The sequence below is a fragment of the Vicugna pacos genome, chromosome 10 (genome assembly GCF_048564905.1).
Source record: "Vicugna pacos chromosome 10, VicPac4, whole genome shotgun sequence".
In the NCBI taxonomy this organism is placed as follows: domain Eukaryota; kingdom Metazoa; phylum Chordata; class Mammalia; order Artiodactyla; family Camelidae; genus Vicugna; species Vicugna pacos.
The window spans coordinates 3,174,987-3,190,790 of NC_132996.1; the positions used below are offsets into that span (position 1 = coordinate 3,174,987).

Genomic DNA, 15,804 nt, shown 5'->3' on the forward strand with positions numbered 1-15,804 from the left:
TTTATTGTGACATGATGAGAGGATGTTATGTGGGGCTGATCTGGCTTCCTTAAAAGCAATTGAAATGAAAACAAAAATGCATGAAAACTCACTGCAATTTTTATTTTTACTGTGTCTTTCCTAAACAACATATATCACTGACATCTTTGATGGAGAAACTGCCTAAAATGCCTATTCACCTTAGTGATACTGTGAAAATAAAAGTTGAATTTCATCTAATAAATGTGAATTGTAGTCAGTATTCTGATGATCACTCCTGCCTGAAGGTCTGGCTCAAGGACTACTGCTAGATGAACAAACAGAAGGGTTTCACTCTTTAAAAATATAGAAAGATGGCTAATGCAAAACAGATTAGACTCGGAGCTAAAATTCATTGAGTGCTTACTGTGTGCCTTGGAGATTTTACATACATTTTCTCAGAAAACAACACAAACTTATCAAAAATAGGCAACTGTTTAGGCTTTGATCATTGAAACAGCATTTTATGCATATTTTGTTAGCATTTATCTTAGAATCAGATTGTTCCAGAGAAGATCAGCCTGGTCTGTGTACAAGGAAACACAGATCTAATTTCAAATTTCTCCCAATTTTCAGGTAGAATATACTATTTAAATCGTTTTACAGAGCAATTCAGGAGGTTTGTTTTTGGCTTTCTGACCCTTTCAATGCAGATATCTATTGGCAACATAAAGTTTCGAACAGTACGTCTGCAGCCAAAGAAAACTGAACCACTTTGCACTGAAGGTTTAAAAAATATAAAGCTCTAAATTAGAAGCAAGCGATACCACCACTGGACAGACAGGTCACAACACCGCAGTTACAGAATGCATCCCCCACTCACTGTAGTAGGCCCTAAGTCCTACCCCTAAATCTTAATACTTTCGGTTCCATAAACGTTGTAACCTTCTCTATAGGTTGCTAAATTCTGGGTATTCTGCGAGGAAGTTGGGTTAAAAGTCTGTGCACTCTTTGCCACCTTCATTCTCTTTGCTTCTGCCCTGGACTTGTAACAGAACTCTATCAAAGCCACCAGCATGGCCAAGCCCAAGCCGCCAACCAGAATGTAGAAGACGCCTGCTACGTTGCTCAGGCTCAAGGCACTCGTCTTGTCCTGGGGGAGATAAAAACACTGCGGTCAGCGGTGGAGAGTCACATGCAGAGGGCAAAGAACACACGAAATCCAAACAGCTAATTAAAGTAAATACTTAATTTAATCTGAAAATATTTACATGTAAAAGTCACTGGTGTAGGTTTATGGGTTTAAATATAAAGCTTATAGCTCTTGGGAGAAGTGAAGTTATGACGATTGCCAATAAATTGTGTGAATTTCATTCAGTAAAATCTATAACATTTTATCATTATTAAATATACAATGAAAAGTGCTATACTTTGCCACATATAAGCATGGGGTGGCAGAAGTGGGATTATAATTGTTAGGTTTGAAAAATGACATGTTTAAAACCCAGTTACATGAGAAGAGAACCTCTTTTGGCTTTCTTTCCATTCAAAATTTTTAATGTTTGAGATTTCTCTTGGATAAATTTAACTTTATATTTCCTACTTAGCAAACTAAGGGACTTTAAGTTAGCAATTTTCACATTTTGTTCATCATGACTTTACCAATATATGCAAATAGTGTGCTAGGATACACATATTTGTTCTTCTAGTCACATCTGTTTGGGAAATCTGGAAAGTGTTACTTTAACATATTAATAATATTTAACATGTTATTTAGGAATAATTGTATAGCAACACATTGGTAACTTTTTAAAAAGATACTTTAAAAATATATAATTTTTCCATGGTCATTTGAGAAATAAATTATTAATGGACAAATATATAACTATTTTTATTAATTTAAAATATGATTCTGTCTCCACTTAAAATGCTTAATCAGTTTATATTTTAGACATTATTCTTCAGAGCTTTAGTATACGTATTACTTCATAATAAATTCAGAAAGTCAAGTGTATGATAGGAAGATATTAAAATTATAAAATAATATATAATTTTTTCATAAAGCATAAATATTATACTTATTATATAGCATTATTTGAAAAAATATTTTGGGTAGACTACCTGAAGGGTGCTCTGTGGCCATTATCTTTCTCAGCAGGGAGTTTTTTGCAAACTTAAATAGTTTTATTAGGAGAGGGTTTAATTTAAAGAATGTACTATGTATACCATCCACTGAGCTATAACATCAACTGATTGGGTCAAAAATTTAGGGTAATTTCATAATTCATTATATTTAAAAATAATCACTCGTTAAGTATTTGTGCTCCTCTGACTTTAAATAAGGATTTAGATAATTATTTCATTATTTGGCCAAGCTGGTCTCATTCCACTCTGGTTCAAAGGTGGACAAAAGTGCTTAAAATATAGGGATAAGCCTGAAAAGAGATCAAGTAGTATTACTTTCATTCTTTCTGAAATTAATTGAAGTTCTCCTATATATGTAAGTCACTTATTTAATGTCTTAAGATGACCAGTGTTTTTTTTCTTTATAAAAGAAGGTACAGAAAAAAATAAATGAAGATTTCAAGAATCTTCAACAATGGCTTTCAGGCATTATGCTCTATTGATTTGTGAAGATATTTAAATTCTACTGACAAACTGTTACATCTTTTCCTTTATAATGAAAATATAACTGTTTGGAACACTATTTTTTTTTTTGTACTCAACAGAATCAGGCCTATAGTTTCCTGCATTGTCCTAAAATAATTCATGAATAAGAGACCTTAGAAGTTGGGAATATTATTCATAAATATTGATTCATTAAAACAATTTTGATAGCATGAAATTGGAAGATTTACTCTTTATCTGTCAGAACAAAAATATAACAGGTCCTCTTCGAACTAAAGTGGAATGCTTGGCAATATAGTGACAAAAGACTGAATTTCTGAATAAGATATATTTAATATTTAAAATCACTTTTTTGTAAGTGACTATTGGCGTATTTCCCATTTCCTGTTTTGAAAATGCATCAGTTCTTAAAATCACAGAGCTCATGGCCTTTGCCTCCAAAACAAAGAAAAACCGAACCCCCAAAGCACTACTTTGATTAGTGGTACGTATATTTGAGAATAATACAGGGATTTTATTATTTTTATATATTTTTTGCAGTTAATATAAATTTATATAACAGCCTAAATATTGGGGGAGCAGTTTGCAATTTTCTGAAAAGACACTCACTCCCTTGTTGCTGAAATCTATGACATTAACATTTAGTTTAGGCAGTGTATAGAGAAACATTTAGCTTTCAGTGTCTCCATATACTCTTGACAATTGCTCCCGTTTACTGCTTTGTGAACACAAGAGGCCCCGAACTGCAGTGACTGACCTTGCTTCCAGAGTCCTTGGGTCCACATTCACCTTTATCGTACCACCATTTGTTTTTCAGCTTGTCTAAGACGCCTGCCTCACTGAGTTTCAAAACGGCAAGGTTTACAGGAGTTCTTCACGTGGAAAATAACATAAATAACATTATATATGTTATTTTATGTTATTCAAGGAAAACTACATTAGAATCGCATGGCAAAGTGACAGAGCAGAAGCCACAGTAGGTTGTTATGTCTTGTACCGTAGGCCCAGGTTTAGAATCAGACATAAAACTGGGGCCTGCTCCATCGCTTTGGGTAACAGGCACATACTGCTAGGGAGGAGTTTTAAATAAAATGTATGCAATTACTGTGAATCCAAAACTATTAGCCTGGATTGGGCTTTTTCAGCAGTTTCAATTTTCCTAACATAAATATAGACTCTCAAAATCCAGAAGCTCCTCTTTGTCTCTTTCAAAATTAATGCAAGTGGCTACAGGTTGACAGGCTTACATAGAAGCTAAATAGGACTGCTTTCATTTCCTGCAGACATCATGATTCAGCTAGTAGCATTTTACTTTATGCTTTAAAAGTGTGTCTGCAGTATCCATCGTTAAATTGACTCCTTCACCACCCTCATCCAAGACCTAATTGAAAGAGGAGGGTGTTACTAACAAAGGACCACCTCATGCAGAAGTCTATGTGAGACAAACATGTAAATCATTCTTTAAAAGTATAATTCCATGCTGGTATTTTCCTTCTGAACTGCAATATTTAAATTTAACCTAAATAATGTCACCAGAAGTAATTTTCATCTATCTTGAGTCTATCATATGAATACACTCTAAGCATAAATTGCAGCGACTATAATTTACTTTATAAATTCTTACTGACAAATACATGATTGGTTAGGGTAACCAACATTTTTATAAATAGACAAACTCCCCGTACTCTAAAATCCCACTTTTCTTTCCTTCCACCTTTGAGTCCTTCAATACTAAATATTATACAAGGGGTGGCAGAGAAGGCAGGGGCACTTGTCAGTCAGCATCAGTGTTCTGAGAATCTAAGAATTCTTCTAGTTTTCAGTCCCATGTTAACCTCTATGTGTAGCATAAAGGCTAGTAAGATGGATGGGAGCTGTTAACTCCTAAGGTCTTTTATTGTTTTTATTTTTGTGGTTGGTTGGTTTTTGTTTCTTTATGCTTTTACAAACGTTCAGAGAGACACTCCTTACATTCCTCTTGACATGTCTGGTTATATCTCCTATTGCCTCACTTTTTCTAGGAAATGTTGAGTGTGTTTGGAGAAATATAGCATGCATTTATCTGGGTGCCAGGGGGTTAATTCCAGAAACCTATCCTCACAACTAGGTAATGCTTTAATAATGATTGTGAGGATGGTTCCTAGAACTTAGTGAGCACTTTCTGTGTACCAGGGACTATTAAAAGCATTTTACGTTTAGTTACGATTATTACCTATATTTTACAAATGAGGAAACCAAAGCACAGAGAGGTTAACTCATCTAGTCAAATAGCTAGAAATTAGCTTAATCAGGGTTTATAATGGTTTGCCTTCATAGCCTGTGCAGTTAACAATATTAACAACAGAAGACTCAGGAAATAAGGGTTCTGGCTAACTGAACTTTCTGGTTAACAGTTAAACTAAAATCCATTATTTTTTGTACTATTGGTTCTGAAAAAAGTTTTCAAAATATAAGTTTTTGTTTATCTGCTTTTTGAATTCAATTTAATTTTTGTGTCAGTGTTATAAGGTCTTACAAAGTTTATTTTTCCATTTATGAATATGCATTTGCCACACACCTAGAATATTATATTGTTTTTTGGATTAAAAATTAGCATCAGCATGATTTAACACTTTATACTAAAAACTGAGTTTGGGGTTGGGGTGGAGTGAGGATTATGGTTAATTGGGGTGCTTGGTTAGCTCCAGTTAATCTAGCTTTTACTGTCTATAACCTCTCCACCCCCTTATTACAGCCCCCACCTCCATATATAAAGTAATTGTCACAAAATCACAGCTGCAGGTTGGTTGGTGAAATGTGAACTAGCTGAGAACAGAAGCCATACCTCATTCATCTTTGAAAAATATTTGCCAGTGTATCTGACTTGGGGTAGGTGCTCTGTAAAATTATTACATTTAAATTACTTTAAATCCAGACCAAGTGTTTTTGTTTAATCTATACTAAGGGTTTTTATCCTCAGGCTAGCTCACCAAAGCTTTATTAACACACATGTAAGGTACATTATATTAGCCTATGTCACACTCGTTGTGTGCTGGGAGGAGATGGACTTAATGCTGAGAAGAGAACGAAAAGAAAGCAGTTTCCTTCAAGTTTCTTATAGAAGACATAATTTATAGATTAAATCCAAGACTGACTTTGATTTATCTCTCTTTTCTTAAGATACTATTTCCTTTGCTTGCTTCATTTTCCCCTTGCCTCTTTGTTCTTTCCACCATTCATTCCAGTAGCCTGGTTTTAGAGGCTAAGAATAGATTGGAATTTTGAATATAAGATATTTGTTAATAACCAAACTTACTGGTCAACTGGTGGAATGTCAGGCACTGAGCAACGAATTCATTACTGGGAGATTCCTTCTCCAAGGATTACCTTCCCTTATTCATTTTTGTTTACAACATTTTTTCCTTTCCATTATTTTCTGCTTATGCATGCATAATTTTCTGTAATGATCCCTTTATTATTGCCTTGGTTTCCATGGCTGCAGAGAAGGCCATTTGCAAGTATAACATTTTAAAGTCAAGAACGGGCTGATTCTTCAGAGTGCCAAATTAAAAGCTGGATATTGTGTGATCTACTATAATTCCTAAAGAGGACATTAGTTAGTAATCACATTTGCAAAATGATTTTAATATGAATATCCACATCCATGGGTATGCCTATTTTTAGACACATAGGAGGAGAATAAAGTATAAAACAAACAAAAAAACAATAATTCTGTGGATATTACTAGCATTATGGATCATTGATGATTATAGGCCAAAATTTCCAACTAGAACCAAGATTAAACAACACACGTTAAAAATTGGCATAAAATTCTGTGTAGGGTTGGAGCTCAGACTAAATCATATCAGATTAATCAAAGGGGATTATGAGTTTTAGACATTGGAATGATATTTTTAAATTGGTTCATGGTCAATTAGTAAATTTTTATCTTATTGACAAGAATGACTATGAGTTTATGACCATATAAAAGGCCACAGCCAAATAATATTAACATTCAATGAAGTAAATTTTCAAACAAATAAATTCATACCCCTCAACTGATGCCTTTCCACATTATTTCATGTTAAATACCAGACTTTTTTCTTTATTTCTTTTGTGGTGTCTCTGGCTGAGGGCTGCCTTGGTCATACTCTGGGAATGGCTATCACTTGAGTGGGGTTGCTAATTATTTTGTAGTCATTGGTATGACTGGAAATGGTCACTGTGACTGTAAATAATTCAGATAATGATTGTTTTAAGTCATAAGCTCTTTGGGGGAAAGGACAGTGAGTAAGTATTTTTTACCAATAGATACTGGGGGACGGCCCACTTAAAGCAGACATTTAATAACATGCTGCTGAATGGAAAGCTGGAGATGTCTTCCCTTGTTCCAATCCTGTAAATGACAGGTTGGGTCAGTTGGCCTCTCATAGGAACCCATTCATGTGTGGTACAGCTTTCCATGTTTTCCCCCCTTCGCTAGATGAATCGCTGTTAGGAAAGTTAGTTTTTCCCTAGTGAGAGTCTGTATTTCAAAATTAGATCACACCAGATTATAGCATACTTGTGCTGAGACCTCTAATATGCATTTTATGCAACATGCTTTGTAGATAAGTTGACAGCATTTACTTCTTTCTTCTGCTTTGGCTTTATGATTAGCAAAGGCTTAAGAGCCAGCCTCATCCTCCAATTCAGCGCCTTTCCTCCTTCCACCTCTTTGGATAAAGATCAGGCCAAATGGAAGGGGAGAGAGAAGTTTAACAATAAAATCAGTCACCCGAAGAAGGTACATAACAAAAATAAAAAAGCAGCAACTGTCTCCTGGTAATTTACTTTGATCTAAGTTAGGTCAGTCCATTTAAAATATCACCTTTTAAAATAAATTCATAGTAGAGTATTATTATTACGTATTCTATTGGTGATAAATATTATATCAATATACAACCTATGAGAATTTTTTTCCTAATGTGAAAACAAAATTCTTGAGGGGAAAATAGAACATACTGTAATTATGTATGTAATTAACATACATTTATGTTAAATTTTATAACATTTTAGAAAATGACATCAAGATATGAAATAACATTTTAGAATATCAGCTTTGGTGAAAGTGATGTGTCATATACCTACAGGAACAGGCAGTTTGATTTCTGAAAACTGCAAGGTTAGACTCATATTTATTTTTCTGAACACCAAATATTTTACTTGGTGTCCATTACGTGCCAGTGTGTTGGATACAAACAGATTAAAATTCAATTGAGTTGTCTGATCCCTTATTTAAATAAATTAAAATGACTTTTGTTCATAGGTTTTTTCCATGATGTGAACATTTCTGTTTCTGCTTGCTTATTTTTCTCTGGAAAGAGTCTTCAATGTACACTAAAACAGGAATCTGTTATTCATTTTTTGTGGAAAATTTTATCTGTTAAGCAATGTTATACTTTGTTTATATCTGTGATAAAAATATTTTTTTTCTAATTGAATAGAATATCTTCATTTTTGCTTTCTCTGGGGCTATTAGGGTACATTTTCTTATATTTCTAATTTCCATAGAAGAAGAGACTGTTAGTATAAATGAGTAATTTTCTATTTATGTATTGTATATGTATGTATTTATATTTTTGTGGAAATGATCAGGACATTCTAGGCAGTCTGGGGCTCCAAAATATAAAAGAGTTAATATTTCTTAAGAAAACATATGGTTGGTGTCTCGAACGAAGTGTCTTAAAGGGGAGCCATCTCAGAAGAACCGCCGAGGACTCTCTTCTAGCCTCTCTCTGCTTTTTTCCCTCCAGGGACTCAGATTCTCTCTGGAGATAGAAGATGGATGATCAGAATTGGGTCCACACAATTCTGTTGTCTCCTCCTCTTTCCCGCCTTCCTCTGTGGCCAGAATATTCATCTGACAAAGCTGATCCTTTCTCCTCCTGTAACAGGGATGGTTATTAGATGGACATATGCAGGTGAGCTGAATTTGGAAGGCTTGTCTGATCAGGAGTAAAGGGGAAGTTATCAGCTCTGGAAGAGGGTGAGGTTAGCAGCCTCCCTGTCAGATACTCCCTGTAAACAGCCTCCTCCTCCTGGTTCGGTAGCCAGGCAAGTGAGAAATGTGTAGCCCGACCAGGAGCCTGCAGATGAGCAGGACTTCCTGTTCTGGTCATTGCTCTAGAATTTAAAAGAAAGGGCAAGAGGGCATACTTCACATTTTCCAATGGTCTTACAAACCAACTGAAGATATATAAGGAAAGAAAATTCAGTCAGAAGATGCCCATCTCTGAATTGTTTTCTTTAAATTATCCACAGTGAAGAAGAGATCTGGGACACTAGCTAATAATTTTTTGTTAATTGCATACATTTTTTTTTCTTTGGACACTACTTAGAAATTAAAAAAAAAGATCATTTTATGAAGCTGGAAATATGACATGGATGCAGTGAAGATAAAGCTGAGTTGGTCTTGTTTTTGTAGCCTGATCTTTTTGTAGTTTGATCCAGTTCTGGAAGGCAAAGGAAATGCCTCGTTCACATGATTATCTTTGATTTGTTATTGAACTTGCTATTTAATGGAAGCCTGAGAGTTTTAGGTGGAGAAATGAGTTTCTGGTAGGTACCTGGTCTAGATGGAGTCAGATTATTGCTGCTACTTAAAAATAATTTCATGGCAGTCCTTGTGAAGGAAACAAGACAAATTGCCCCTCTCTGTCCTCTCTCCTCTTCACAAAACTGCTCTTTCGAAAGCTTGCTGCTTTCCTGAACTGAGGTTCTTAGGACTCTTCACAACTTGTTCAAAGCCAGAGATTTTCAGTGGCTATTTTAATTAGTTTTGTTAGTGTGACCCCCACACTGAGATTGTTTGCGAATATTTTTGCTTTGACAGTAATTGCACACTTAGGTCTGTGACGGGACTTCACTCGCAATCCGGGGGATATCAGTAAGTCTAAAGTACAAGTCTCCCAGCAGATGGACCTATTACTTGACATACTGTTTACCCGCTTTTGGTGACATTGAGGCTGACCTTGGAGTCACCTCCCCCGCTGCCACATTCTCCTTTGTCGTACCACCATTTGTTTTTCAATTTGTCCAAGAGGCCTTGTTCATTCAGTTTTAAAACTGCGAGGTTAACAGCATTTCTTGAAACGATAAAACATATTTTGTAAGAAACTGCACAGCTGTTAAGATGTTAGAAGGAATGAGGATTTAAGCTCTTTTATAAGCTGCTCCCAGACGCTAAATAAACCTCTCATTTTGTCATCCTGCAGGCCCTTCCACCAGAGTCCAAACCAAATGCAACTACCTTCAAAATGTATTAAATCTGCAGCATTCGGTGCTGTTCACTTTCACAGTTCATTTATTGTCAAATAACCAACATCAACCAATTACATGGATTTTTTTTTGGCAAAATAGTAATAAACTAGAATTTACTAGTCATCGAGAAAGAGTTGTGTCTTGAATTCCTTTTTCTTTAAGAATGTCAACGACCCATAAGAGACAAAGGTAAATTCAGTCCCAGAAGGAAAAACATAATGGCATAAACAAATCAACAAATCAGCCACTAATTTTTGTGTACTGATTTCCTGACAATGGAGTGTAGCTTAATTCTTACTTCTTTTCTTATTTGCGTTGGGTCAGTTTCTTGGACTGGAAATCATAGGGTAGTCAAGAGAAAGGTAGTAGGAGCCCCCAGGGAGCTTCAATTTGAATTTTGTGTTGATTCTTAAAATCACTCTATGCTATTTAGAAGCCAGGATCACATGTCCAATCTGACTGTTTAAATTATGTAATTAACCCCCAGGAAGTCATGCTGCATGTGATACGGACTTTGCCAACAAACACTGGATTAGATTTCTTCCATGTTTACCTCTATAGGGGAGTTAAGGATCACGCATTCTAATTATTCCCTAAGAGGATTAAAAAAATGTGTCATGGGTTCTTGCTTCCCACGTACTTGGTTTCCTTCTTGCTTTCAAGTTACAGTTTTTAAATGATCCATTTAACTCTTTTAAGAGGTTTTCCCTGCGTTCAAGAAATGTGTATTAAATCTAGGGAGTGGCTTCTATACTGAGAGAATTTGGATACAGTTTGTGATATTCTATTTGATAATGATTGAGTCTGATGATTACTTAATGCCAAATGAATTATAGATACAACAAAGGCAACCTCATGTTAATGAGTAGCACTTGAACATTGATTTGCAAGTGAAATATCATTTAGTTGACTAATAAAAAGCATCGTGTGTTTCACCACTAATCAGCCTCTTAAAGTATTTATTCTCTTAAAATGTGTAATATTTCAGGTAAGTGATGTGCATTTTCTAGTGTTGTAATGGTCTGATCCATTGAAGAATAAACATTTCCCATGAGTAAACCACACACTTTGAAAGTATTAATTCTTTCTAAGAGTTAGACTGCCATTTACTAAATGCTAAATAAATAATTAGCTGTTCCCACATTCCTCAGTTAGTCCCACATTAATGGTGTAAAATAATTAATGTACGTCCTAAAGTGAGCAATATCAAGTTATCAGTTTAATCTCCAAAAGGACCAGACTGAAATGTAGGAATGAATGAATATTCAGTGAAGCTAGAAACATTTTATTTAAAAAAATGCTGTTGGAAGAAAATAATTGTTCTAATTTATTTTTTGTCCATAGGAAGCTAAATAAATTTGTCTTTCAATGAATTGAAACTAAAATATTCTATTTCAGAGGAAATTATTCTTATAATCCACTTCGTTTTAGCCTTAAACATTTCTATTAGATTTTTTTAATGAAGTGGTATCCCAATTATTTTATATGTTGGTTTAGACCATTCTTTTGAGAAAACTAAAACCATTTCATGAGAGGTTTATTTAACAGGGTTATTAGCCATATCCAACGACAGTTTCCCAGCACAATAGATAACAAAAAAGCAAAATAAAAAATGGATAAGGAAACAAAAGCTTCATGTTGAGAAAATTGTTTGGAATAAAGCTTTCTACAAAGTTATTCTGAGACATTGTCTTTCTAATAACATCCAACAGGCCATGTAAAAACAGTTCAGTTTCACACTGCTATCCATACATGTGTGTGTATGTACCTATATTTGGTTAGTATAATATAATTCACCAATAAGTAAGTCACTGCTTGGTTCATAATTAATCCACATTTCCTTGTGGTCCCTCAATAAAACTCACTTAATACTATCACATGTAAAATTTACTTTTCTTAAATGAAGGCACTTGATAATTAGTATTTAGAAACATTTTTCAGGATTTCGAGAGTTCCTTGCCTGTTAAACGTGCCTGCTATTTCCACAACTGTCTGACTAAAGACTTAATTTCTTTATGTAACCAGTTTAGGTCTAAAGGCCTCCTTAGATTGCCACTTAAAATGCAGCATAAGCCATGTCAGCAAGGGCCATTTGAACATCTGTTCTATTTTATGGAATGTGTCACATTTACATGATATTAATAAGAATCATCAAATGACTTTAAAAATGTACATAAAGTTACTTTACTCGTTTTTCGAGACTAGGTTAAGAAGTCTTTTTTATCCAGACAAAAAAGAAAAAGGAGCCCTGAAAAAATAATTATAAGCAAGCCTAAGGAAGTCATAAAGAGTCAGGTGAAAAAGGGACAGAGCCAGCAGATCTTTGCTGCCACAAATTTTTCTATTGCTTTGGAATTCCCATCATACATTTCAGACAAAGATTTCAAAATCGATGTTAGAGGCCCATATGGATGACAAGGGATAATCTTGTCCTGATTAAGCATCAGAGAAGCTGTAATAGGGATCTGCCAAGCAGGTCAGAGAAAGAAGAAAACTATTGTGAGCTATTTTTTACATTAATTACTCCTTTTATTCTCTTACATTCTATTTAAACTCTGTAAATTCTATTTTACCAAATAAACTCAATTGAAATGGATCGCTTTCACTTAAAAATGGAAGGAGAAGAAGCAACAAGAAGTGACTGCATTTGAGCTGAAAGTGTAACCACATCTGAGAGCCCAGGCGTGTTGACCACGACCTTTCACAGAATGCACGTGGGCCCGGGCATTGTGCTTACTTGCCTTTGCCTTTTATGGTTTAGGGGAATCCTAGGTAAGAAAATCCGCTCTCCAAATAGCTTTTTTCATAGTGGTGAGATGATGGGGAACTTAATTCAGGGTTGTGAGCCAGGAGGGAAGCGGGCAGGGCACAGCCATTCAAAGAATGACACAGCAATTCACACCAAAATGTTGGAAGATTCAACTCCCAGTAGGACTTGAAGATCAAAATGGTGGGGAGATTTGACTCCTAGTAGACCTTGGGCTTCATTATGCACTCATTGTAAAACATTAGCATGGCAACATGCCCACAGGTACCATGACAGTCCCAAGGCTGACCATAAAAGGTCAAAGAGTAGGCAGTGGCCCAGTTGCTGGGAATCCCAGCCCCTTCCCCACGGTGGTTGGAATGGTCCTCCTACTTGTTAGCATATGAAGCTACCAAGCCCATAAAAACTGGCAACACCACTCCTCATGGCTGCCTCTCCTGTCTTCGGAGATGGCCTGCACTCCATGGGTGGAGTTTGTATTGACTTTTACTTTAACCTGAGCATCCAATCCCCATACCTCTGGCCTTTCTCTTGCCGTCTGAAACAGCCTGCCCTCTATGTAGTATGTATCTCTCTAAATAAATCTACATTTACTCAACAGTGGCTCACTCTTGAATTCTTCCCTGCATGAAGCCAAGGACCCACACCTGGTAGGGCACATCCCAGGGGCTCAGCCAAGACCTGAGACACTGCCCTCCTCATGCCCCACATTCATTTTTTCTGTATCATCTCAAACAAAAATGCTCACCTGGACAAATTCCAGGACCTCTGGAAAACTTCCGAGGGTTTTTACTCCTGAAATTTCATTCAGTTGAGATTGAGAGCGTGAAAATCTATCCCGTATTGCCCTAGCATCTGGAGCCCATTTTTGTTAACTAAACAAAAGCTTTAGAATGGGAACTAACAGACTTAAACATCTTCCATTTATTAATTTTGGGTAAGTTAGGCTAGTGCAAAATAAGATTTCCTTGTTGAAAGTATGCTTAATTCAGGCTAAGATATTTATTGCTTACTCTCTATTCTTCCATAAATAATTTATCTTTAAATTCTATAGATCTGGATATGCTTTTTTGCTTACTTTATGCCTTATTCATTATACTAACTTCTAGAGCATATTTCTTGTAGTATAATTTTTCTGTTGGTACAATATTAAAGTTTACATCTGATCAAATATATATCTACATAAATACAGAAATTTTAAAAAGTTTGTTTAAAACGTAAAGTATTCTTATGCTTTCCTGGATTTGAGAATATTATTATAAAAGAATGATATACAAACCTTAAATTTAGTCATTGTTTGCACACAAGCTATTTAGGGTATCTGTAATTTGTAAATAGCTTGCAATATTGTATTTAGTCTGGTTAAAACATTCAATTACCTTCTACTTAGTAGGATGAACACTTCATTTTTGGTTTTGATATCAGTAATACATGGACCTAATGGATTTTATTTGTCTAAACTGCTGTGTGATTTTGCTAGTGCTTTACTGTCTTTATAAAAAAGGATCCATTAATTACATACACAGGAGAAAGTCTCCCTAGTTTTAAGCCTGTGCTCCTTTAACTTAAGCAGTCTCTTCATCCTAAACTTTCTATAAAATTTAAATACTAGGTGTTAAAATATTTGGAATGTTTACTTGAGTGATGCTAAAAAATTTTTGCATAGTTCTAATTAATCTTAATTATATATTTTTAAAAACTTAAAAATTATGTGAATCAGTAAGAAATTGTGTAAACATATTAGAAAATCCCTTTTAAAATCTGTAAAGGATATTGATAGATAATTTATGCAGGAAGAAAGACAAATCATATAAAAATAATTTAACCTTATTTGGAATTAAACTAATGTGCATTAAAGAAATGCAAACTAATTTTTTGCTATTCACATAGGGAAAGATAAAAATAAAGATAATGTTCAGTATAGTCAGGGGTTTAATATGTGTCCTTATACACTGAAAGTAGAATTAAAATTTGGAAAGAAAATAATATGGCTTTATACAGCAAAAACTTAAAAGTAATTCTTATGCTTCATAATTATTGATAATGTTGATAATTATTAATAATAATTTCCCTTTGAGGAGTCAATGATGGGAAATTAATCAATGATGTTGACAAAGTAACATAATAAATATTGTAATATATTTACATAGCAAAACACTGAAAGCAATTTACATGCCCAACAGAAAGAGAGAATTCAGTAGATTTTAGTGCACAACAGCGGTTTTCAAGCTTGATGTAAGTGTCAGAACCACTTATTACAAATACAGATGCTCAGGGCTAAACTTGCTGTATCAGAATACTGTGAATTGGGGGCAGTGTATCTACATTTTTATGAAGCTCTTGAGGTGATAATATTGATAAGCACCAATAATCCATATGGCTGAATGTTTAACAATCATTAAACGATTTAATGAAAGAAGAAATGCTTAATGTTAAGTGAAAGAAAGAACCAAATTTGTACATTCATTGTGATCTTAATTTGAGAAAAATATATAATGTTCATATATTTATATATATACATATAAATGTTAATGGAAAAATACTGGAAAGAAATAAACAAATAGCTGTCTGCAGGTACTGGGATTATGATTAATTTGGATTGCATATTGTTCTTTATGCTTCCCCACTCACCCAAAATTTTCTGCAATGAAAAGCTGACACTTTGATAATCAGTAAAGAACAAATGAAAAGCCTCACAATTATTTTATAGTACAATGACTAATATAATTATTTCATGCAAATCAAAATATATATTCTATTTTGGATCAAGAAAAATTGAGAAAGAGGTAGAATTTAGGAGTCGTTCTTAAGGACCTCAGGAAACCTTTCATTGCTTTGATAATGTGGTTTGCTTTGGTCACTTGGTTTTGTGTCTCTAGTCACAGGCTGGAGGGAGAACACGTGATGATGCACTTGACTTCTACAAAGGTTCTACGTTATTTGAGGGGAACAGGTCAGGCAGAGAGGTGGGAGTTAATGGAATTTTTAGTGGTTTAGAGACAAGCCTTTCTGTTTCACATTAACTTACATAGATGGTTAATTTTTTCCTTTATGCCAGATTAAATAAATGTAATTGTGAACAAATGAGTCCTACTAAGTGGGCCATTAAAAAAAAAGTACATACCTCTGTTTTTAGAAAAAGGGATTCCATGCCTGGCAACTATGCTCTT

General features: G+C 34.6%; 1 protein-coding gene across 3 annotated transcripts in view; it reads right to left on the reverse strand.

The window, feature by feature from the left end:
* Positions 1-15,804, reverse strand: part of GRIA4 (glutamate ionotropic receptor AMPA type subunit 4) — a 439,401-nt gene that overhangs the window by 5,587 nt on the left and 418,010 nt on the right. The window contains exons 15-16 of one of the 3 annotated variants that reach the window (XM_072970755.1): positions 3,344-3,458; positions 977-1,111 (exon numbers count right to left, since the gene is read on the reverse strand). In XM_072970755.1, the coding sequence (XP_072826856.1) occupies positions 977-1,111; positions 3,344-3,458 (250 nt within the window). Of the gene's footprint in view, positions 1-863; positions 1,112-3,343; positions 3,459-9,577; positions 9,693-15,804 lie in introns of all 3 variants that reach the window. The other 2 variants (XM_072970756.1, XM_031675350.2) reach the window with 2 other exon arrangements.